This window comes from Chelonia mydas, chromosome 18, assembly GCF_015237465.2.
Source record: "Chelonia mydas isolate rCheMyd1 chromosome 18, rCheMyd1.pri.v2, whole genome shotgun sequence".
Lineage (NCBI taxonomy): Eukaryota > Metazoa > Chordata > Testudines > Cheloniidae > Chelonia > Chelonia mydas.
Window position 1 is genome coordinate 13,149,867 of NC_051258.2, and position 23,942 is coordinate 13,173,808.

Genomic DNA, 23,942 nt, shown 5'->3' on the forward strand with positions numbered 1-23,942 from the left:
TTTTGGCCAAAAAAAAAAAGATTTTATTATTCAAAAATATATATTTGTTTTCTAAAAATAAATTTCCATCAATTCCCAAACATTTTATGGTTCATTATTAGCAGGAAAATAACTCTTTACAGCTTGATTCATAAAAGTTAAACCATGTGAGAAATGGCCTGTTTCCAGTGTTAGATTTTTGTAAATACATATAAACGGTCACATCATTGCTTTGTATGAACACTGTTAAGAAATAGTTCTTCCTTTTAAAAAAAGCGCCGTGACAATACAAATAATTGGTGGTGTGATAAAATGACTGCAAAAAGTCACTCAATGGGCTCCTCTTTGCAAGGATGTTTAACACACATTCACTCAGCAACACAACTGCACACAGCATTCCTAGCTCACTATTCACTCAAAATAAAAATCAACAGTTTCTAATAGCTTTCCCAAAATGTAACTAGCACTCTGATTCCATTGCCTAGATTGAAGTAGCTCTTTACCACACTGTCTTTTTCAGTGTCAGACTTATTTTAGAGTTTCATGTTCCCTCCCCCACATCCTGCTCCCCAAATCTCTTGCTGGTAAACTTTGGAGGTTTAAAAATATTTATCCCCACTCTGTTATTTTCCATTTGGCAAATATGAACAAAGTATTAAAGAGTTTAAAACAGATGCTTCTGAAAAAGACATCACTCTGAGAAATACATTGAAAGATCTTCAGTGAAGAACACAGATATATTCCAGAGCACAATTACTAACTAAGGATACACTTACATACAAAGTTTCTATTGGAATTTTATAAAGGGAAACCTGAGGTTTTATTTACAATTTTGGGGTGCCCAACCTAAGATATCTTAAGGGGTCCTGATTTTCAGAAAGAGCTGAGCACCCAACTTCTGAAAAATCAGGCCTCTTTGAGGTGTAAAGTGGAGCACCTCAAAACCACTAATCATTTTAGAAAATTTCAGCCAAATTCTTCAAAAAAAGAGCCAAGGAAACACCCCACCCCTAACCCACTCCTGCAATGTCACAACCCCTTGTCATCTGGAGAGAAATTCTGCTGATAGCCATTACATTTATTCTCCTGGAATTCCCCCCCATTTTTTTTTTTTAAACATTAAACCTGTTACACCACACACACCATTTGAATGAAGCTGAAGGCAACACGGCTAATATTGTTTAGCAAAGAAAAATGAAGCTCTGAATTTTCAGCCATACCAGGCCAAAAAACCTCCTCCTTTACACAGCTGCTTCAGCCACAGGGGCACATTCTGGAATTAGCAGTGTTTGTTAGCCACCTGGCACTTCAAGCCAGCCAAGAGCAGGCGGAATTGTGTTTTTCTAGGTCTGTGACAGCGGGCTAGCAGCACCACCCTGAGCACTGACAATGTTGTAGACAAGGAAAGGCCACAGGCTCAGCTGGAAGCAATTAACCACTTTTCTATTAGGAGATTAAGAGCACCTGGGGGGTAGTTACTAGGCAACTGGAATAACTGGCAGTAATGGGAGGACTGGGAAGGGGGGAACTCGGATGTATGGAAAGCCCCACATGCAGTATACCTGTATCCTCTGTTTGGTTTGGGACTGAGGGATCAAGGAAGCAGGCCAGGAAGTGAGGCACAGCGGGTAGCTAAGGGAGCATCCCATGACAAGGTCCTATTGTAGGGGATTGATGGTGGTAGGCAGTCTGTGTTAATGCTTTCAGAAGCTGGAGGATTTTCTGTCTGGAGAAAACAATGTAGGTGATGATATGAGACACAGAATGGAGACAAGGAAGACCACAAACATTTTCTAATACTGTGCTCAGACCCCCTGCGCCCAGCCACTGGCCTGCAGGACCACCCCAAATCCTCCAGCGGCCACCCAGGCGAGGCCTGGCCTAGGAGGCCCAACAGTGGGTGTCCAGCTCCCCTCCCCTGGCTTCCTCCACCGAGGACCCACAGCTCCCAAAGCTGCAGAAGGCACCCCCAGCCCCAGGGTGGACGCGCACAGAGTCGCTCAGACCCCCTGCGCCCAGCCGCTGGCCCTCAGGACCATCCCAAATCCTCCAGTGGCCACCCAGGCTAGGCTTGGCCTAGCAGGCCAAGCAGCGGGTGTCCAGCTCCCCCTGGCTTCCTCCACTGGGGACCCACAGCCCCCAAAGTTGCAGGAGGCACCCCTGGCCCATCGCCCCTCCTAAAAGCAACCAACAGGGTTTCCCCCCGACACAGTAATTTACGCTTACCCTTTGTTTTGAGGCCGATAGGTAGGCCCGCCTGCCATAATAATCCAGAGAGGAGGTAATTCCAACCCACACTCATCTCTGACTAGACAGCCTTTGTCTCCTCTGGGGATTTCAGCCGATGATGTAGCTACACCAATGCAACCTCCCTAATGTAGACAAGCAAAGCTCCTTGCACCAGAGCAATTTATCCCAGCTTGGTCAGAGGCACCTGTGCAAACTGCAGCTTGGTCTTTCTGCACTAGATGCTTGCACTGGTGCAGTGACCTCAGAGGCAGAAATCAAAGCAGCCCTAATTGAGGAAAGGCTTCAGCTCTGAATTTCACTGAGATTAGAACACATCTCCCACCACAGCTTACTGCTCTATCTCAGTCTACCCTAGGTCTGAAAATAAGGGATTGGTTCTCAAGAGCTTCCCCATTTTATTTTTATCCACACCATTAAAAGAGAATTGCGTGCTACAATAAAAGCCATTCAGAATGACCAGGAGTGGGAACACAGGTGCACAGGAACTGCCAGACTGAATAGACCCATGTCCCCCCCGTCTCGGACCACGGCCAGCATCCGATGGTTTGGAGGAAGGTGCAGGGGACCCGCACAGATGTGGGATAATCTGACCCCCCACATTACATCTCATCCCAATCTCTAGTAGTCTGAGGCTGGCTCGACTCTACAGAGGAGGGGTTTTACATCCCTTCCAAGGCTTTTTTGGTATTAACTCAGCTAACACTGGATATTCTTGTTAGCCATATGCCTTCCCTCTTCGAAACATCTTGACAACCCACCCACCACACCCGCAACAAATATATATTCTCAGAACTCCAAATCAGCTTACAGTGAAGTCCAACTCTGAAAAACAGGGTGAAATGTCCTGCAGCCCTGTTATACTCTGAATCCTAGCTGCTGATTTTAGTGACCCATATGGTTTTCCAAATTTGTTACTCCTGCTAGCCCCTCAGCCATGAGAGTGAACCCAATTCCTTCCCAGCTTATGCATCATCAACACGGCCAGCTGTCTGACTGTTGCCCTGACTGCCCTCTTCCACCAACCTCCATGGAGTTCAGTGGGGTGCAACTCAGGCAGAATCTGGCCCCAATATCCACCTCCCAGACCCCCTGATAGACTTTTCCTCCCTCCCCATTCCATCAGCATTTCACATCTGTGTTGGTCACGAGGGCTGGCTCCTGAGACTCTTGCAAGCAGGACAGGAGCAGCCTCCCGTGGTTTCAGGCGCAAACACTGTGGTGCTTGGAAAACACCATTTATCACCACTCGGTTTGCTTGGTCTTGGCGCCACCTTGTGTCAGACTCCAGCTTTTACACTGAACTGCAGTTGCACCCGTCACTGACTGACGACATCCACCTGGACTCCGACAAGACTGGACCACTGGACAACTAATTCTTTCACTAGCTGCAAACATCAGAGAGTCAGCAGCCAGCAATTCACCCTTCCCAAAAGGGGGCTCCTAAAAATCCCTCTGAAAACAGTCACTTACTTCCCTTCTCCAGTTCTGCCGGTCAAGGATGTGGCATTGCTGGGTGCGGATCAGACACCAGCCGATCTGGATTTGCCAGGAACTGGTAGAATGTCCCTATTCTGGGTTCCTACGACTCTGTTTTGTACTCCTGGCCCTGCAATACTTGGGTGGATTTACCTCTGCCCTCCACCCCCACAGATCACAGAGCAGCTCAACATCTCCCAGTGTAGTCAGCAGAATCCGGGTTTCCTTATCTAAAAAAAGAACGTTCCTCCTGCACGCCACAGTAAATAGCCCACTAAAGCAGGCCATAGCATCCCTAGAGTATATGGGGCGAAGGCTTATATAAAGGACAATCTGCACACGGGCAAGGTGGAATTTAGGCAGTGGGGGAAAGAGAGTTCTAAAGATTCTTCTGCCCTTTACTAAATACGACTGCACCCCCCGCTTTTGTGCCGTTGGTCTACGCTCTTCTGACCCCCTCCAATGTTTTCAGAGGACGTGTCCTCCCTATGAGGTGATGGCAACGTGTGGATTGGCTGGAAAACACCCAGGAGACAGAAAACTCCCTCCCCTTACCCAACAGCACCCCAGTGCCCGGGAGTAACAGCCCCAGTCACTGCAGTATCCTTGCCGTGAGCACTGGATCATGACTGCTGAAGACAGTAGTACTGGATACAGCTGCCTCGCGGGGAGAGGTCACAAGCCGCTGAACAATGCCGCACTTGCCCATGCGGGCGGAGGAGGGCTCTTTCCGGGGACTATAACACAAACGCGCCTCAGGATACTTAAGGAAACCCAATTCCATCTTCAGCTAACTCTGCCCTCCACCCCTGATCCTCTGACAAGGGAAGCTTCATCCGGCTGTAACGTCACGCCGCAGACAAACGACATCTCCAGAATAACAGGCGCTGAGCTGCAATGCTCTCAGCCCAATCCCCATAATCCTGAAAGCCTGAACATCCCTTGCCTTTTCCACCCCCCTGTGGTGCTGGCTCCCCACTTAGGAAGAACAGCCGTTGCTACTGACGACTGCGCCTGTGCACCAGGGCAATTTCTAAAGCCTCAGACCGGCACTCAGCACACAGCTCAGTGCCAGGCAGGGGGCAGTGTCGGTCACACAAGGGACAGTCCCTGGGTGTCTGCAGCTTCCAGGGCTGCACAAACACACCCATGTAGGGCAGGGGACTAATTTTTTTTCTTTTTGGGGGGCCGGAGGAGGGGAAGGGGGGAAATCAATAACAGGACCAATGCAATAGACAAAGGTTAAATGAGACGAATCCCGTGGATGGCATAAGGCAAGCAGGCAGGGTCTAGAAAACTCCAGTGCCCGATGACTGCACCCAATCACGGCCACCCCCCTTGCCAAGTTTGCAAGAGCTAGTGACTGCTCACCAGCACCCCAAGGGACTGATCTAGACTACAGCCCAATCCCTTCCTCAGCATTAACAGTCTCATGCCTCAGGGTGGATACTACAGTTACACACAGCAACACACGGCTAGACCCTGGTTCGGCAAAGCACGCGCTTAAGTCCCATTGATCAGCAAATTCTTTGGTGCTTTGCTGAATCAGAGCCAGGGCCACGCATCAGTCGCCCTTACAATAAAGCAGGGCCTCAGACCTGCCAATACAGGAGAGGTCTAAAACAGGAACTGCACCAGAAGACAGACTAGGAGAGCTCCATAAGGAAGAGAGTGGGAAAATGGTCAGCATTTTGCTGAAGTAAAGGGTGGCACATACAGGACTACAGCACAATTGTGATGGGACTGGGCCTGGGCCTCTGGCCACTGTGAAAATGACTCTGTCAGCCTGTCTGATCCAAGGTGAACATTAATAGTCACTAACACTGCGCTTCTCTCCCCTCCGCTCCTCTGAGAATCCTGAAGAGCTCTGCAGGCAATTAATCAGAGTTGTCTCAGATGGCTTCTGCGAGGTAGGTAGGTATTATTAACCCCATGGTGTGTGGGGGAAACTGAGGCACAGAGCAGCGACGTGACCTGCCCAAGGTCACAGAAGCAGTCAGGGGCAGAGTCAGGAATACAATGCTGATCTCCAAGCACTGAGCCGCCCCCCTTTCTAGACTCAGATGACAGAGTCGTTACAGCCAACGGATCTTCACAAAAGTTAGAGAAACTGTTCAGAGCAGGAGCTGTTATTGTAAACATAGGAGCTTGTGTGCAGAGTTGGAAAATACAGGCTCCAGGGGGCAACGGGACAGGTGTGAGGGGAGAATAAACCAAGAGATCATCCAAGCAAAGCATCATAATCCATGTACCACACCAGCTGGCCAGAGCTGGGGTTGACCCCTGAAATAGGCCACTTTCTGGGCTCCTGCCCCACTCTACTGATCTGGGTTGTGATTTCGTGCTTCCCCTTCCCCATCACCAGCACAGCCACCTGCCTGGCTTTGTTGATGAGAGGCAGGCTGAGGCTCATCCTCTGGTGGGGTTTGACAGGGCTCTCCGTCAGCACCACCGTCTTGGCCCCTTCGAGGCCACTGGACGAATGCGGGAAGAGTGAGGCTGTGTGCCCGTCGGAGCCCAGCCCCAGCAGCACAAAATCCAAGCTGGCGTTGGTCACTAGCGCTGCAATCTCCTTGGCGTACAGCTCTGGCCCCTGGTCCTCCTCCACACACAGCCGTCGGTTCAGGTGCACCAGCATGGGGTGGATGTTGAGGTAGGGTACCCGGACATGCTGGAGGAGGTGGTCGTGCAAGCTGCGGAAGTTGGACTCTGGGTCGGCGAGCGGCACACAGCGCTCGTCCACCAGCCACAAGTGGGTGCGTCTCCACGGGAAGCCGTAGTGGTGTCTCACAAGCCGCTGGAACAGGACGATGGGGCTCGAGCCGCCCGACAGGGCCAGGTGGAACTCACCACAGCGTGCCACAGCCTTGGCTGCCGCCGTCTCAATGTCCAACGCCAACCGGGCAATCAGCTCCTCTGGCCAAGCCGAAACCAAGGGGCTTTGCCGAAACTTGGCCTGGATGGTTCTGTAGTCACTTGGCGTTTGCCCATCGGTGTGCAGCAGTTCCACCGGCTCCTCCAGCGTGAAGGACAGCTCGCTGCCTACCATTTCAAAGTCCAGGAGGTGCTGGTTCTCCAGGCCCCCCGGGTACAGGCGCGGGACCTGCTGGGTTAAGCTGTCCAGCAGCGGGGTCCAGAACTCCCAAGACGCCAGCAGGTTCTCAGTGGTGATGAAGGAGTCCTTCCTGCCGTGAAAGATGCTGGAGATGAGGACGGAGTAAGCCTCTCTCTCCTTCACAGGGCTGTACACATAATAATCCGACAGCGGGAGCCCAAAGAGGTGCAGCTGTGGGTGATCCATCACCTCCTTCCAGCTGCCTTCTGGCATGATGGGCTTAAAGAGGTTCCGGCTGATCAGCACGGCAGGACAGCTCAGCTCCCCGTGCCCGATGTGGAAGATGATCTGCTTGGCTCCACACTGGCTCTTCCCCATCTCCCTCAGGCTCTCACGCTGGGTGCAGTAGGCCCGGTTCTTGAAGAGGACGCGGACGTAGCCTACCCGCTCGTCCAGAGCTTTGCCAGAGGTGAGGAGGAAGGGGACTCCCTCCCAGCGCAGGCTGTCTAGCTGAATCAACACACCTGAAATGACAGGGGAACCTCAGGCCCGAGCCCAAGCACTGTTCTCTTGCGTGGGTCCCAAGAATCCTGGCATCCGGAGCCTCCCTTGCGCCACAATCAGCTCTCCCCATCACCCTGCCAGGTCCCCAAGGATTTGCCTTGCTCCCTCCCAGTTAGCCCACCGCGTTCCTCAGCTTGCCTAGCTTCCCCTTAGGACAGCAGCTTCTCTGGATGAGCCGTCACATCACTCCCTAGCCAAGAATCAAAACACCGAGCACGTGCAGTGTGGCCAGAGATGGTCTTGTGATGAACTGAGATCCACCAGCCCCAGAGAAACTCCCCCTTCTTACCTTTTGGAGACATGGAATGGCCCATCCCCATACAGTGAAGGGAGGGAGCTAAGCCACTATAGAATGAATTCCTAAAAATAACTCAGACATTTATACTAATAATTCCACCTGTGGCTTCATGGCCCAACAGATCCTTATCGGTCCCTGGGAGGCTGGACAGTTTGAAAACGTTCGGGCTCTTTCGGTCCCACAGGGACAGAGGCCCTAGAAATAAACAAGGTAGCTACTGTCCCCGTGTTGCAGCTGTGGAAGCAGAGACAGACGTTAAGTGATTGGCCCACGGCCACAGAGGAAGTGACGGCGCTGGGATTAGGATTTGGCCGCTCCCCGTCGCCTAGTCCCATACTCTCACCACACCCCACCTGCCTCAGCCTTTATGCCCTATGACGTCATCAGCCTGGGTCTTGCCCCCACCTGCAAAGGTTGGCGTCCAGCTGATGTAGTCCTGGGCTTTCTGCAGCTCCTCCCGCACCTGGCTAGCATAGGCCTGGTACTGACCCAGCACCGCGCTGGTGCTCTCCAGGCCCTGCAACGACTTGAAGGTCTGCAGCTTGCGCCGGAGAACCTCTTCGGTGCTGCTGATGTTGGCCGGCAGCTCCATGGCGAGATACAGCAGGACCTCGGTGAGGTGGTTCTGGAGGACGTCACGGATGACGCCGTACTGCTCGTAGAAGCTGGTGCGGCCTGAGCGCAACGAGGAGGCGAAAGACGAGCAGTCAGAGCGGCAGGAAAAAGAAACCCCCCGGCAACCCCCAGCTTGTGAAAGGAGCTTGAATATTGGTGCCTGAGGGAATGAAGGGACAGGTCCAGGGACAGAGCCGTCTCTAGCCCCAGATTGGGTACAAGGCCAGCTGCCTCTGCAGGCACCTCAGAAACCACTTCAGCCCCGCAAACCCCTTCGCCCACTGCAGCGGGGCCTTCCAGGAGAAGCTGCCGCAGCTGATAAAGAATTCCCAGGAGACCAGCTGCCCTCACTGGAGCAGCAGGAGGGACCTCCGCTGGAGGAAGGAACGGGAGAGTGGGGGCTGGGTGAGCAGAAGGGCTGAGAGGAGGCAGCAAATCCGGTCTTTCCTCAGGCACCAATGGAGAATTAAGCCAACCCTAATTACAGCCTTGCCTGGGGCTTCCTGAGACTGGGGTCGGGGGTGGGTGGGGGAGTGGGCTTTGCTTGACCAGGCCGGCAGCACAGTCCGTGTGTTCAGTCTGGGCCTGGGATCAGCGTCCAGCCGATGTACTGGGAAAGCAACACAAGACTGTGCAGGGCCGGGCATCTCTTTCACCCCAGCAACGATGGGCACATCTCAAGGGGCAGGAGGGAGGGCAGCAGAGCCTGGGGTCTCTAGCTGGGGTGTGAATCCACATCAAAGCCTTAACAGACGGATCAGAACAAACCCAGGGACCCCTCGTGATTCCGCAGCAACGGATCAGGTCAACAAAGCAGCAGCTGTCTGCATTACACTGGGACCCTTCCATCCACCACTCGGTGCATAGTCCACTCCGAGTGGTTGAATACTCCCCCGGACCATCAACTTAAGCCCTGCCCTTTCTGCAGGAGTTGGGCTTTACCCGCTTCAATACAGCCCTGGGCTGATTTCTTACTGGGGCTGGGAGGGAGAAGGACCATGTCCTATTCAATGCAGGTGATTCAAACCAAAGCCTCCAGTGAGCTGGTCAGGGGCAGGAGAAGCGCTGCAGACCCTGCTCTGGGTTTCCCCTTTGGTTTGATATAGTTTGTCTCCCTCTGTCTAATCCAAAGGCACATTTGTTAACGCAATCAATGCTGCAGACTCTCTGGAAGCCGGGCTGCAGGGTGGGGGAGTGTCAAATGATCAATGACCAGGCTTTAATAGTTACCTTATTTAACACTGCCTGTGTGGTGGCTAGGGGCGGGGGAGGGAGAAGGAAAGGGGAGCAGAGACACAATCCTGAGGTTGCAGAAATAAGGGCACCTGGCATGCCCAGAACTGCTGCCGGTGGCAGGCCAAACCAGAGTGCTTTCCGCTCAGCACTGCAGCGTGGGGCTGTAGCACTGCAGGGAGGGACCGCAGCCACGTCCTTCAGCAACAGACCCGCGCCAGCGGCTCCTCTCTCCCTCTCTGAACAGCTGCTGAGAGAGATGCCCCTGTGCTGGGATGGACGAGCACAGCCTGGTGGGTGCGAGTAGCTCCCCCGGGCAACAGCTGCAGCCTAACCCTGATTTAAACTTTCATGCCACAGCACCAAATGAGACCTGAACCCAAGCCGGGCCCTCTCTGAGTCCCTCTGCAGCAGAACTCAGGGTCTCTGGGCATCAATGGGAAAGGCTCCCGAACTCTGCAGCAGGAGGAAGGGGCAGGTTCCCCCTCCAGCTGAGGGAGGTAACAGCCATGACTGGGAATCACATTTCTGCCTCTCAAGTACCCATCAGAGTAGAAGAAGAAGAAATGAGAGAATACGTTTGTATATTTCTGGAAAATAAAGATCAGTTTTACACACACACACACACACACACACACACACACACACACACAGCAACACCACTCAGCTACCCACCTGGCCTCCTTCTCATGCATTTGCAACATTCAGCCACAGGGGTCGCTCTCACACAGATACACTAAAGCCACCCAGGTCCTGAGAGATTCCCCCGGGCTAGCTCAGCCCAGGTTCCCTGACCTTTAGCATCCAGAGTCTCCTTCAGGACAATCTCTACTCTCTCCACATGATGCCGGTTCCAGATTGGGTCCAGAAACTGTCGGTTCTGGTCTCGGAAAGGCAGGATGTGGGCCACAGCCTGGGAAGGAAGGGAGGGAGGGAGGGAAAGATCAGCATTAAAAACAAAAATCCAAAGCCAGCAGCATTTCTAGAGCATCTCCCATCCCCCTGCCCCATCCAGCACGGAAACGCTGCCCTGTCTGAGGTCTAGGGAGCACCCAGCACAGGGAGGAAGAGGAGAAATCGGCACAAAAACAGCAGGGTAAATAAAGCCTGACTCTTGCAGAAAGTACCACGGGGTCTCTAATGTCCACGTGGGACAAACATGAAAGGCCTCCCTGGACAAGGCAAACGTTTTACGGTTTCATCAGAAAGAGACTGGCACACAAAACACAAGACACTCAGCTTCTCTCCCTCAGAAGGGCAAATGGCTGAGTCCGACCCTGCTAGGATTCCAAGCCAGGGTTCCAGGGAAGTTGAGGTGGATCAAAGGCGCCGCGTACACCACTGAGCCATCTGTTCTCACTTAGGGCAAAACAAATTCCAGTCGAGATGCTCTCCTTGCAGTCAGACACACCCCCTTGTGACCGGGACGTGGGGCCATGGATGGAACAAGGCTATTTCGAAAAGGAGATGTCACAGCACACCGAGGCCAGGGCAGTGCGTCCACCTCACACGTGTTCCCTTGAGGGGCCATGCAGCTGCTCAGACATATCTGGACAGGGCAGCGGCATGTTCTCAGAGTCCTGTGTTCTGGGGTCAAGAGTGAAACGTCAGCTCAGCCCGCTCCACAGCTACAGAAAGTGACACCTTGTCGGCTGGCTGAGGAAGGCTGGGTGGGAAGGAGAGGGAAGGGAAAGGTCACTTGAGGTCTTCAACAACCTGATCAAGGAAGGCGCAGCATCGTGGCCCTCGAATCACTTGTGGTCTAGTGGATCTGGGGCTGGGCTGGGCGTCGGAAGAACTGGGTTCTGTTCCCGGCTCTGACAATGGCCTGCTGGAGGACCTTAGGCCAATCTCTTCCCTTCCCCCATCTGTAACGTGTGGATGGCGACACTTACCTCCTCTATGTAGAGGACTCCAGTATCTCTAGCTGACCAGCCCTATCAGAGCTAGACACGCTGAAAACCCATGGAGGTCAAGAGACACAAAGTCAGGAAAACTTCCGTATAAAGCTAACCATCACATCTCTGGCGCAACCCAGCTGTTCCCAAACTAATGGTTTACAGGGATAACAGGCGGTGGGAAGTGGGACTGTAGGTGGATGGTGGATAATGTGGAGTTCCTTGGGAACCGCTGGGAGAAGGCAGGAGAAACTGAGGACAAAATGGGAAACATTAAAGCACTGCATCTGTGGACTGGTTCTCAAGTATGATGTTAACACTGATCTCCCAGCTCAGGATGGATCCTGATCAGGTACCACTCCCTACTTCATGTTTATAGTTCAAAAGATGGGGTAGTGGCACAATGGACCACCAGAATGGTGATCCCCTCTTAGTTCCTTACCAGAAAGATCCCAGCAGATCCAAGAGAGAACCCTGTTCCATCCACCTACTGCTAGAGGAGAGCCCCTGGGTATGCCAGATTGACAGGGAGAGAAAGATGTCTCCCGGTGTGGCAGATACAATCACCTGGATTATGTATCAGCTGCCTTCCAATTAGGGGAGCTGATCCCAAGCGGGTCTGTACCAGTAATTTACCTGCTGGATCTGGCAATATCTGCCGCAGGGGAAAGGACAAACGAAGTCAAAAGCAGAGAGCATATAGGCCATAGTTCAGGGCCCAGGATCTCATGGGGGTGGGGGTGAGGGAACAGTCTTGATTCTCAAGAGAATCAAGCGATGAACCCCTTTTGTGCCTCCACCCCTCTTCCAGCCGAGAGCAGGAGACACGTGACTTCCTCTGCCGCAGGGCTACGTTCACTGCCTTTACCACCCCCTCCCCACTCTGTCCTGCTGCAGTCACTCGCACAGATGCACCAGCCCCTGAAAAATTGGCTGATCATTTAAAAAAAAAAAAAAAAAAGGCAAGCAAGAGCACATCATATCAAATTAAAAGCCTCCTCTAGAAGCTGGTGCTAACAGGCTGGGACTGCCTGGAAGGGAAGGGTTTGCTTACTCAGCGAAATACAAGCCCTGACCTTGACTGGAAGACCAGATGGATTCTGCATCTGACACACACCCCCATACGTGGCCACCTCGCTAGGAGGAGGAGAACAAAGAGCCGGACCCTTATCACTTTGGCATGGAAAGGTCCTGCCTCTGTCTGCACATTTCCCTCCCCCTCGCCCACCTCGGTGCGGGATGGGCCGGCAGTACAGGGGAAAAGTAATGGCCAGTCACCGCAAGGTCACTTGGCTGCAGCCCGGAATAGTGGGCTGGACACATTCTCTTCGGCAAGGGGAGGGTTTGAAACATGCTCTGAACTGCTCTGCCTGGGATTCCAAGGGGAGATGGACCCCTCAGACACCGGGGTGGCAGGTTCCAGATACACTGTGAGAGCAGTAAAAGAGCTCTAAGCGCTTCGTAAACAGGGATCCATTTAGCCTCCAGACCCCACTGGCGGGCAGGGGCCATCCTCATTTGCAGATGGAGAAGCTGAGGCACAGAGAGGACAAGTCATGGCGCCTCCAGGAGGCAGAGCTTGGAAACAAATCTAGGAGTCTGGACTCACAGTAGCTGTGCCGTAGCCACAAGGCCAACCTGCTTCCGTTATTAAGCACAGGACAGTCCAATCAAGACAAAAACTAGGAGCCAAGAGCACAAAACTCATTGATGGGGCTGAACCCTCTTGCCTGGAGGCAGAAAGGGAAGAGAGAAGCTGCCTAAGGATATCTGTAGCTATAAGCCCTCCAGAATTGGTTGGGGTGGGAGCAGGGGAAAAAACATAGACCTCGATAACCCACCTTCTGGTACTCTTGCACCTAGTCCTTGCCTGTAATGCCCTGATCTACAACAGACTCTCGACTCCTCAGGCACCTTGCCTTCTTCTGCATCTGCAAAGCACCATGCACACCTATGGCACTGTAAGGTAACACAGTCCAAGGACATGCAGGCTGGCATTCACTAGAAGGAAACGTGGGAGCAATGAAGCCACCAACCAGTGTCTCAGAACTCCATAGGTCTGATGGGAATGGGACATCACGGCCTGCGAGTGATGTCACACACACCTGACATGGCCCTCGAGCGACAGCTACGTTTTACAATATTATTGCACCAACCCTACATTTGTTAGATAAAAATTGCACACGAGGAGCCAGGCAGATTTTGAGGGGGGAGGCTCGAGGTTCTGCCCAGCATGTTTAAAATCCTGCTGCACTCTCAAACCCAAAGGAAGGGTGGAAATATCCAGCTTGTGGCCTGCACTCCGATCCCTCCCTGCCTTCCCCTTACAGTCCATGTGCCCGGCCCACCAGCCAGTCTTACTAAGGTTTATTTTGCTGATGCTGAATATCAGCCATGGATCCTTTATGCAGCTGGGCAATGACCAGTAGTATTAATAAGTGAGGAGGAGCCAATGTGGCCCTCATTTCACAAGACAGTCAGATCAACAGGAACCGAGACGGCCTCACTGGGTCACAGCTAGCTGTATCTTCATCTCCAGCCCTGCGCATCTTGGTGAAGGGGACAAGGAACCAGCCAAATGAACAGTGATAAGACCATTTAATAGGCTCCAGGTCTCTTCACTGCTCCAGCAACCTAGGTGAGCAGCTGTGATTGGTGCACCTGGCAGCCTGCTGCCCACATTAAATGAAAGGCTGAAATTTAAGGACCTCCCATGAGCCAAGCTCCCACCCCGCCAAGACCCCATCCAGCATGGCAACAGAGTCATTCCGAGTCTGCTCACCTGTTTGCCAAGGTAGTGATCTACCCGGTACATCTCCTCTTCCCGGAAGAAAGTCCTCAGCTCGATGGCTAGCTGCTGGGCTGACTTGAGGTCATGGCCAAAAGGCTTCTCCAGCACCACCCGCAGCCAGGCTCCAGGGCGCGGCCTGCAGCTGCCATTGATGTGGCGGGCGATCTCCGCGTAGGCAAAGGGTGGCACCGAGAAGTAGAAGATCCTGCCAGCTTCCTCTAGCCCCTCCTGCTGGAGCAGAGTCCCAATCTCCCGGTTCAGGGCAGTGTAGTTCTCGGACGTCTTCAGCTGGTGATACCGGCTCAGCTTGAGGAACTGATCCTTGACCACAGCGCACCTGTCGGGGGACACATCCGACGGGCAGGCAAGCTTCTTCAGCACCTCAAACATCAGCCTCTGCCCTGGCTCGTGTGCCGTCAGCGCAGCCCCGTGGAAAGTGAAGCTGTGGCCACTGCTCACCTGGTCCAGGTAGAGGTGGAACAGCCCCTCCCACAAGTACTTCTTGGCCAGGTCTCCTGTGGCTCCCAGCAAGACCACGGAGACATGCCCTCGGGACTCCTTGGCCAATGATGGCAGGGCACATAAGAGAAAGATGGCACACAGGGCTGCCCTCAGCATCCTGGGGGAGGAGGCAAGGACCCAGGGAACCTAGAGGACAGGAGAAGAGAAGGGAAACATCAAGCTACATTAGCACAGAATATGATGCCACAAAACACAACCCCGGGTGCTGGTTCTTCCACAGCACTTGAGACAGGAATTTTCACCTGGATTCCTCTCCCAAAAGTCTCTCTTCTGGTTTGCCACAGGCGGGAGTGATCTCAGCTCTGTTGATTCAGCCCTAATTATTCACTAAGAAAAGGCCTTCATCAAATAAAGCTGAGGACCCAGACGCTGTGTTAGCCAGGTGGCTTCTGTCAACAAGGAAGACCAGATCTCATGGGCTAGAGGGGATCAATGCCATCAGCACTGAGCAAGAGGGTGGGCAGACCTGGCTCTAGGCATAAGCAGACTAAGCAATTGCTCTATTCACTTTTTTCGTATGTGTTGTATGTGCGGGACGCCCAAAAAATCCCTGCTTTGGGCCCCCAGTGGGCTAGCACTGCTGGAGGTGGGGCTTGCTGCACAGGACAAGAATCCTGCATTAGTGCAGGAAGCCTCGTTACTTTCCCTGCAGTTTGCCAGAGTGTATGATTATTGCTAGCAAATATTTGCATTACAGGGCTCACATGCCCCTATCAGGACTGGGCTCTGGACAGACATAAAGAAGAACACAGCACCTGCCTCGGAGACCTTCCCGCTGTGTCAGCACTAACCCCTACATGGTGAGGTTTCTGAGTGGGAGCTGCTGGCTTTGAGCTGTGGAAATGAAATCCATTCTTACACAAGTTTCAGAGTCTGCTGCAAACAAATGTGTGCGTCAAGGCATGCAGGATGCTTCTTCCTGCTTGGGGCTTTTCTTCCATTTTGGCACCTATTTGCATCAATATTGTCACAGCACTTCAGAGACAGGCACCACAACTGGTCGTCCCAGTTTTCTAGCTCTTTGGTTCACTTCCATAATACACAGCCAGTTTAAGACTTACATGTAACTATGTCCCAATGAAGGGCACTGAATAAGGCTCTATGCCAAAAAGGACCAATCGGTCTGATGAAACAAGTCTGGTATATGTAGCTATGAAACAGTGATGCATTTTGTGTGTGTACTTGCACCTTTATATCTCTAAGCACTCTGCCTGTCTGCAGAGATCCCCCATTCTGTTCCCAGAGTTGCTACAGCCTATAACAGAAGAGACGCACACAGTCCGCTCTCCAAAAGAAACTTAGCTTTTGTTCCTTCTTGCTTCTGTTTTCTTTATACCAAAATACAAGCAATTTTTTAGACGAAAGTACAGGTTTTGTTCTTTGTGCACAGCAGTGATGTGGGAAACCAGGAGAGAGAACCCAGAAGGACAAGTTATGAGGACAGCACAACGGTTGATTCATAATCTCTTGCATCAGTTGTTATCTCGCTCTATTCACCTAGTTTCCTGGAGTTGTGTGTTATTGGAGAGCAGCCACAATGATAGTACAGTTGAGATAACCCAGGGCTTTCATGGCATTTCAAACAGTTAAGCCGTATCTACCACAGAAAGTTATGTCGCTTTAGCTACACCAGTGTAATTAAAGCATGAGAACACCCACAAGTGTGAACACAGTCACACCCACAAGTGTGAACACAGTCATATTGGTATAACAATGCGTTAGACCACTATAGTTACTCCTGTACTCTGTGCACACAGTAGGTTATGTACTGGCCTGACTATTTAGGTAAAAACACCATAACCTCTAACTGACATAGTTACACCAGTACAAAACTGGTGTTTACACCAGGCCTTAATGAGCGAGGTTCTAAAGTGTCTCAGTGAAACAGGAAATGTATTTGACCCCACAGACCCAATTAGCTTTTTGCACGTTCTGCACTTGGGGCAGTGAAACTAGTCGGTTTCACTTTCTAGCTCTCCTGTAGCAGCTGGTCAGGATGGATTTCTCCAGTGCATGGGCCTGTTTAAATTTTAATCAAAAATGAAAAAAAAAAATCCCCCAAATACCTCGTTCCTCCCAGCCCCTGGCAAAATATCATTTCAGAAATTAAAAAAAAACAGGTGACAATATTTCCATTTCACATTAGGGTTTGAAACAACCCAATTTTCTTTTTACAGCAAGACTGCACCAGGGCTCTGCACTACCGTGCAGAGAGCATCACCCCATGGTATTTGATTCATTCTCCTCAGACAGGAAACACCCGTCCCCACCAACACAGTAAATGGTCCATAATGAAGGATGCAGGTTTTTTAAGCCTGTTTCCTCTGGTGTCAGTGACCCCAACAGTCCCCGTTCAGGCCATATAGGTCAAATGTAAGGATCGGTCTTGTCAAGATTCTTGCATGAAATGGGAGCGTTGGGTATTTAGGATTTTTCTCCTGTTCCCCCAACAGCCTCATATAATCTGCCACCAGCTTCCCCTGACCCCGTAGGCAGGCATGCATCTGAAGGGAGGGGAGAGGGAGAATGGAGTGAGGGAGAGCTGGTAGGTTTGGAGGATAAAGGCAAAGGAAGAGAAACAAAACCCAAACTCCCCCCCCATCCCCATGCAATCTCTCCTCTCCTCCAGCTTCTGCCTGGAGCTTGGCAGCTCAATGGAATGTTTCTGGCAGGGCCAGCACAGCATGACTGAGAATGGATGGAAAGTGGAGATGTAGCAGTACCCAAGTACCACTTTGTGGGCAGAGATGGGAAACAAAGGCTTCTCCGCAGGCTCCCAGAATCCCTGGCTAGCGACAGCACACAGCTCCCCTCTCTCCCAACACACAGTGACCTTTGCACCAACGTCCTTTCCCTTCCTCCTCCCCAAGCCCCACTTCAGGCCCTGGTTCTGGACCAAAGGACCTGGACTCTGATCCCCTGCCAGGCAATGGGCTGAGAGGGTCCCACCCTCCTAGCACAGTTCTAATGGGTTTCCGTACTAACAGGGTCCAAGGAAAAGTCTCCTCTTCAGCGCTAGTGTTTTCACTAAATCGACACAGGGAGCCCCAGGAAATCCTCACCGCCCCATCTTGAATAAACGTGATTAAAACGCACGCTGGTCTCACCCAGCAGACTCACCCCAGTAACACATGAAAACTGCTCTGGAAACTGACTTCCTCCTGTTAACTCCTGACCACAGATCTTTCTTCTCCTGCAGCCAGAGACAGGCTATGCCAGCACACACAAGACTAGCTAACCAATCAATAGGTAGACAAACAAGAGGCCTCGTTAATGATAAGCCAGCTCAGCACTTTCTGGTAAAGGAGAGGAAACAGCAAACCTGAACCTCCCATTCCCAGCAGAGAAAAAACAAACGTTCCTGTACCCGTCCCCACTCAGCACTTCACATTCATTGGTCCAACCAAGTTCCTTTTACATAGCTGTCCAGGAATGGGGGTGGGAGGGAAAGTTGTTTTTTTTTCAACGTGGATTCTTGATCTTTTATTTAAAAGAGTGGGAGGGGAACCCAAGAAAGGTTAAAGCTAAATACTTGCACCTAGGCTAGCGGCAGATGTGTGAAATGCTGGCCCAGGCAGGAAGTCCAACTTCCCAAGAATTTTCTCTGAAACATTCATCTGATTAGTTAAGACACTTGAGCGAGAAACAGTGGTAATGGCTTATAGTGAGCCTTCAGTAAGAGGGATTTAAGAAAAGACTTCCCAAAGTCACAAAAACTGAGTGAAAAAAAGGTTACATTTTAATACACACACACAAATAAAATAAAATAAGGGTTTAATACTGTTGAGATTCTGAATGCCCTTGATCAGAGTTGAATTTGCAGATGAGGAAAGATGGTGTGGAAAGATGGAGGAAAGGCACTAGTGTAGGTCTTGACAGACCTGAGTTCTTGCCCCAGCTTCGCCAGAGCCTCCTTACATGACCTTGGGCAAGTCACTTTGAGGCCTTGGCTATGCATAGTTAAGCCAATAAGAATGTCATCCTCTTGAGGGATGTCATTTTTCTAATGAAATAGTTCAATCAGTATCTCCCCTACCAGTTATGCAGGTATAAAGGTGCCTTATACTGGAATAGTTCATTCCTTTTCCCCAATAGGAATAGCTATACCAGTAGAAGGCACCTTTCCACCAGTGTAACTGCATCCACACTGGGTGCTGTGCTGCTTTCTCTATCCCGGTTAAGTTAAAGCACTATAACTTGCATTCGTAAACAAGGCCTTAATCTTTCTGTGCCTCAGGTCCCCAGCCATAAACGGGAACAACAACACTCCCCTTCTCCCACCTTTTGTCTGTCTTGTCTATTTTGGTCCATCAGCTCTTTGGGGCAGGAACTGTCTCCTATTACTGGCATGCACAGCACCTCGCGCAATAGGCACCTAGACACGGCAGGGGCCTCTCGGTGCCGCTGTAATGTTACTTACTGTGCTTTCCCCCTAGCCCTGGCTGATCGGTGGGGTTTTCAGGCATACAGAGCAGCATAGAAGGCGTTTCTTTGACGTTTTTCAAACACAGGAAAGAACACCCCGTGGCTGCAGAGGAAGAATGTCACACATTAGCTGAACACAGGTAAAGCAGGTCTAACCTGACCTGCGCCGACATTTAGCGAAGGGAAACAGGAGATAGCCTCAGCGTTTACCACAGTGTGGAACACTCTCTCAGGAGACAATCTGGGATGAATTCTCTTTCTCCTGGGAGCTACTACAGGATATATCTTCGCTCATCAATCTAACTCATATCATCTCTCCCCAGCCATCCACTGTAACTCTCCTACCCCTCCCTCCTTGCTTCTCGACCATCGGCTACTTAACCTCGATGTAGCCACTTAAGTAACCCATCAAATTGCACCGATAACCACATAGGGCCAAAAGCATAAAACATAATCCCCTTGCCTATGGTATTACAGAGAGAGATTATTTTGCAGGTGTACATGATAGTCTTTCCCTCCACTATGGAAATATAATAGAACAATATTATTATACCTGGATCAGCAACTTTTATTCAGGACCTCTACAGTGCTTCAAATGTATTTAGATAGAGCACAACTGAAATGTTCCCACCTTGTGGGGTGCAGGGGGCTAGCCACCTAGACCACAATATAGTGCATGACAGCTGAGGAGGGGTGAGCAAGGATTTCGGCTAAGGACCCTGGCACAGCCCTCAACTCTTATAATAAAAAGCCATGGGATCCTCAGTGATCTCAGCTGCATGCAGGTGTGTAAGGAGGGGGGCCAGGTTACCTGCCCAGCCGCCCCAAATCTGAGTGGTGTTGCAACTCGGTGTGCCAGGTCACAACACCACTCACTTAAATTTGGCCCATGCAGTCCTGTGTCATCCAGTTAGGGCTGGGGTACTGCCTCCCCCACTGTGCCCCCGGCTGTGTGTGAAATACCCCCACGTAAACTACAGGGCATAATTTATCAACTCCAACACTGGAAGGATGAACCACCCCTAAAGGGATAGAATCTGTGACGCTACACAGTTTGGGCATCTCAACCCCGGGCATCCCAAAGCTAAGCTAACCCTTCTGGAGTTTTCTCTGCATTAGACCAGTGGTTCTCAACCAGGGGTACATGTAACCTTGGGGGTACGCAGAGGTCTTCCAGGGGGCTACATCAACTCATCTAGATATTTACCTAGTTTTACAATAGGCTGCATAAAATGCACTAGGAAAGTCAGTACAAACTAAGATTTCATACAGACAATGACGTGTTTATACTTCTCTATATACTATACACTGAAATGTAATACAATATTTATATTCCAAATGATTTATTTTATAATTACATGGTAAAAATGAGAAAATAAGCATTTTTTCAGTAAGTGTGCAGTGACACTTCCATATTTTTATGTCTGATTTTGTAAGCAAGTAGTTTTTAAGTGAGGTGAAACTTGGGGGCACGCAAGACAAATCAGACTCCTGAAAGGGCTACAGCAGTCAGGAAAGGTTGAGAGCCACTGCATTAGATAACTTGCACTGATGTAATTAAAACCAATTTAAAGTCCGTTTAGTCACACCCTACTGTAGACACATTAACTGGTTTAAAGTGCATCATACTAATTTAGCTCAATATGGTAACTGAATTAAACTGTTGTGAGCATATTTTAAACCAGTTTAAGTGTGTCTACAGAAGGGTCTTACACCAGCGTACGTAAGCCGACTTAGGTCACGTCTACACTCGCGTTTATGTCGGCAAGACTTTTGTCGCTCAAGGATGTGAAAAAAACACCCTCCTGAATGATATAAATTGTGCCTGCATAAGTGCCTGCGTGCACAGCGCTTTGTGGGTGGGAGACCCTCTCCCGCGGACATAGCTTCCGCCTGTCGCAGAGGTGGCGTAATTACCCCCACGGGAGAGCACTCTCCCATCGGCACTGCGAGTCTTCACCAGACGCGCTGCAGCTGCGCCAACGTAGCGTAGACTTGTCTTAAGCCAAGCGGACTCCTGGGGGATTCAATTCCACAGTCTCACACATTTCCAACTAAAAACTGGTTACTCAATACTTCCAATTGCAAAACACCGCCCTGCCGTGCCCAGAGCCAGCAGAATAAACCCAGTTCCCCTGGTTTATTGCTGTCATATCATATAACAAAAAGGACCCATGTAAAAATAAAACCAGACAGGATTATGTTACCCAAGAAGGATTCCTTTCCCATGTGACCTAAGGCTTAGCTATATGAGAAAGTTGCAACATTTTAACTTAAATCAGTTTTAAATCTGGGTTAGTTAAACTGGTGCGGGTCCCTGTGCAGACACTCTTATTCTGGCTAAAGAATAGCTGGTTTGGGTTTATCTGGGTAAATTCCCAAAACTTAAAAACCAAAATAACTGCTATCAAATGGGCATAAGGCAGCCCTGGTGCAAAATTAAACCCTGTTATAACAAACGCCCTGACAGCCACAAACCTGAAAATAAACAGCACGATTAAAACAAATGGATTTTACAACATGACCATAAAGGCTTGTCCTGCAATAGCACCATTCAGGCAATCCATTGAGGGTAACGCTGCCATGCGTGGATGCAGGAGTCCACCACACAACCAATTGCAGGTTGAGGGCCTTAGACCCTACTGACCAGCAAATGGGAACCAATCCCAAGGGCTTTCTCACCCTGGATGTCACTGCTCGCAGCAGTTCAGGACCCATACGGAGAGCATTCCACTTGGCCCTAACCACTGTGACATACACATTAAGGCCCTCATCCTGCAATGATCTGTCAAACTCTGGGTTGTCTTCTAGGTTAGCAGTCCAATGGGGTACCCAGGGGAGGCTGAGAGACTGCCTTAGGCCCCAGTTTTTCATTACAGACCGCTAGTGCAGACCCCTTCAAATGGAGATGATTGAACAATCAGGGCCAAAGATGTTCTCCCAAACTCTCTGCCTCTGCTAACCAAAAAGCCACCCACAGTGGGGCACAGATCACCCTGACGTCTTTAGTGCTGGGATCTTTAAGGGAGTAAGATTGATTTTGGTTGGTCTGGGAGAGCGCTGCAGAAAAAAAAATCACCTGTCAATCACTTTTCAACACACACACACACACAAACACACACACACGAAAAGCACAGTCTTCTGAACAAAGAAAAGCACCTACAGCCTTGGGAAAACAGCCTCTACTGTCACGACTGGGTGGAAGTCTCAGTCCCCCAACTCGCTGCTGTATGAAAAAATGAAAAAATGATCATGGAGTGGTAGGTTTTCACTAGTGAATTAGCATTCAGTCCGCTCCCCAAAACATTTAAGAGATATACAGCACAACACTGCATGGCTTAATCCTTCTGTAAGGCTGGGCATAAATAAAACATAAAGGAAAGCGTCATCAACGGGGAGTGAGAATCAGGAATAAAAAGTCAGCCTTCTGCACAGGGGAGTATTAGAGATGGGTTGAACCGGCACCATCAGTTCCTGGAGAGGTCAGAGGTTTAATGCCCAAGATCCCATAAAGTACAGAAGGAGAGATTCAATTTAGCACTTGATCCTTTCTATTAACTGTTCTGACAAAGCCATGACCTCCAACCCTCACGCAAAGGAGACAGAGCTTAGGCCACCAGACCCAGAAAACTGAATCACAGAATTTCCGGCAAGCAGGAGGAGCAGTCTCGCATTTATAGAGACCCCAAATCAGCATAGCATTTATTCCTCAATGACACAGAAGGCAAACCCTTGGCAATACAAGGGTTAGCCAACATCTGAAGTGTGCATTTCTTGCTACTCCAACCAGCGTGTCTAAGTGGAGATCTAAAATACTCCTCATCCGCCTTCCTCAGGCTCATTCCAACCCAGAAATTTAGTTGTTAAACCCCTCAGCACCAAAGGTCAGGAGAAGAATTTCATCGAGGTTGTGGAACCATGCACAGAGGTAACCAGTGTCATCATGGGCAATAACTAGCGAACAATTTACCAAAAACAAACAAAAAAAACCCACAGAGTTACAGAGGCTGAAATGGGGAAGTGTATTTCCTTCGGCGAGATCTAAGGAAAAGTTACCTTAGAAGAGGGGCATGTCTTGTAACGTACACCCCAGAAACAACCTACACATAAATAACTTTGTTCCCTTCCCTCGCCCAGGCATCACCAAAACCCACACCCCATAAATAAATCACTCCTCACACACACCATCTCTCTACCCATAAACTACTGACTGAGCTCCTCCCCTTCACGCCTCCTCCGGTCCCAGCATCCTCCACGGAACAGAAACCAAGTGCACTCTGCAAACTGACTTGTGCAAGAAGAAAGAGCCCGAGGCCATGGGGCTTTATTCCACACGCAGCCCAAGCCAGGGGAGGGGAGGAACTTTCCCCTATTCCGCCCGCCCCAAAAGCACTAGCTGACCCCTGTCTCCCCTAGAAGTGGGGCTACCCCCAAGTCCGAGTCTAATTCTGCAGAGCCACAGCACCTCAGCGGACACGTGCTCTTGTGCCGGGAGAGCCCACGCTGCGCTGCTCGGCCCCCTGGGTCCCCCCAGCAGGTTGCCCGCTGGGCAGAGTGCACGGCGCTGCAGCAGGCTCTGCTCCCACCACACGTTTCGCAGCAGCCGGGCAGCGACCCCCACTGATCTGCAGAGCCCCCCCTGCCCTGGATACGCGCGAGCCCCCTCCCCGCCGTACTCACGCGGAGGGCCAAGCCACGGGAAAACCCTCCCTGGGCCGGGCCGGCTGCAGCTGCGGGCTCCGCCTCCCGCACCGGCGCACGGGGCTCCGCTCCTCCTCTTGCGAGTAAAGTCTATGGTTCACGCTGCACTGGCTCCCGCTATTGAGAGGCGGGAGG

The 23,942-nt window shown here is 50.9% G+C and overlaps 1 protein-coding gene across 8 annotated transcripts; it reads right to left on the reverse strand.

The window, feature by feature from the left end:
• Positions 1-23,942, reverse strand: H6PD (hexose-6-phosphate dehydrogenase/glucose 1-dehydrogenase). 8 transcript variants are annotated; one of them, XM_043531614.1, is made up of 7 exons: positions 23,572-23,694; positions 22,270-22,332; positions 19,102-19,209; positions 14,151-14,807; positions 10,266-10,383; positions 8,028-8,297; positions 1-7,284 (listed from the first exon to the last, which is right to left on the reverse strand). In XM_043531614.1, the coding sequence occupies exons 4-7, from the start codon at positions 14,775-14,777 to the stop codon at positions 5,927-5,929; spliced, it is 2,373 nt and encodes a 790-aa protein (XP_043387549.1). In that variant the 5' UTR covers positions 14,778-14,807; positions 19,102-19,209; positions 22,270-22,332; positions 23,572-23,694; the 3' UTR covers positions 1-5,926. The 8 variants fall into 8 exon arrangements, with proteins under 8 accessions (XP_043387549.1, XP_037736963.1, XP_043387550.1 ...); XM_037881035.2 differs by lacking the exons at positions 22,270-22,332; positions 23,572-23,694 and adding an exon at positions 23,787-23,903; XM_043531615.1 differs by lacking the exon at positions 22,270-22,332 and having other exon boundaries at positions 23,572-23,697.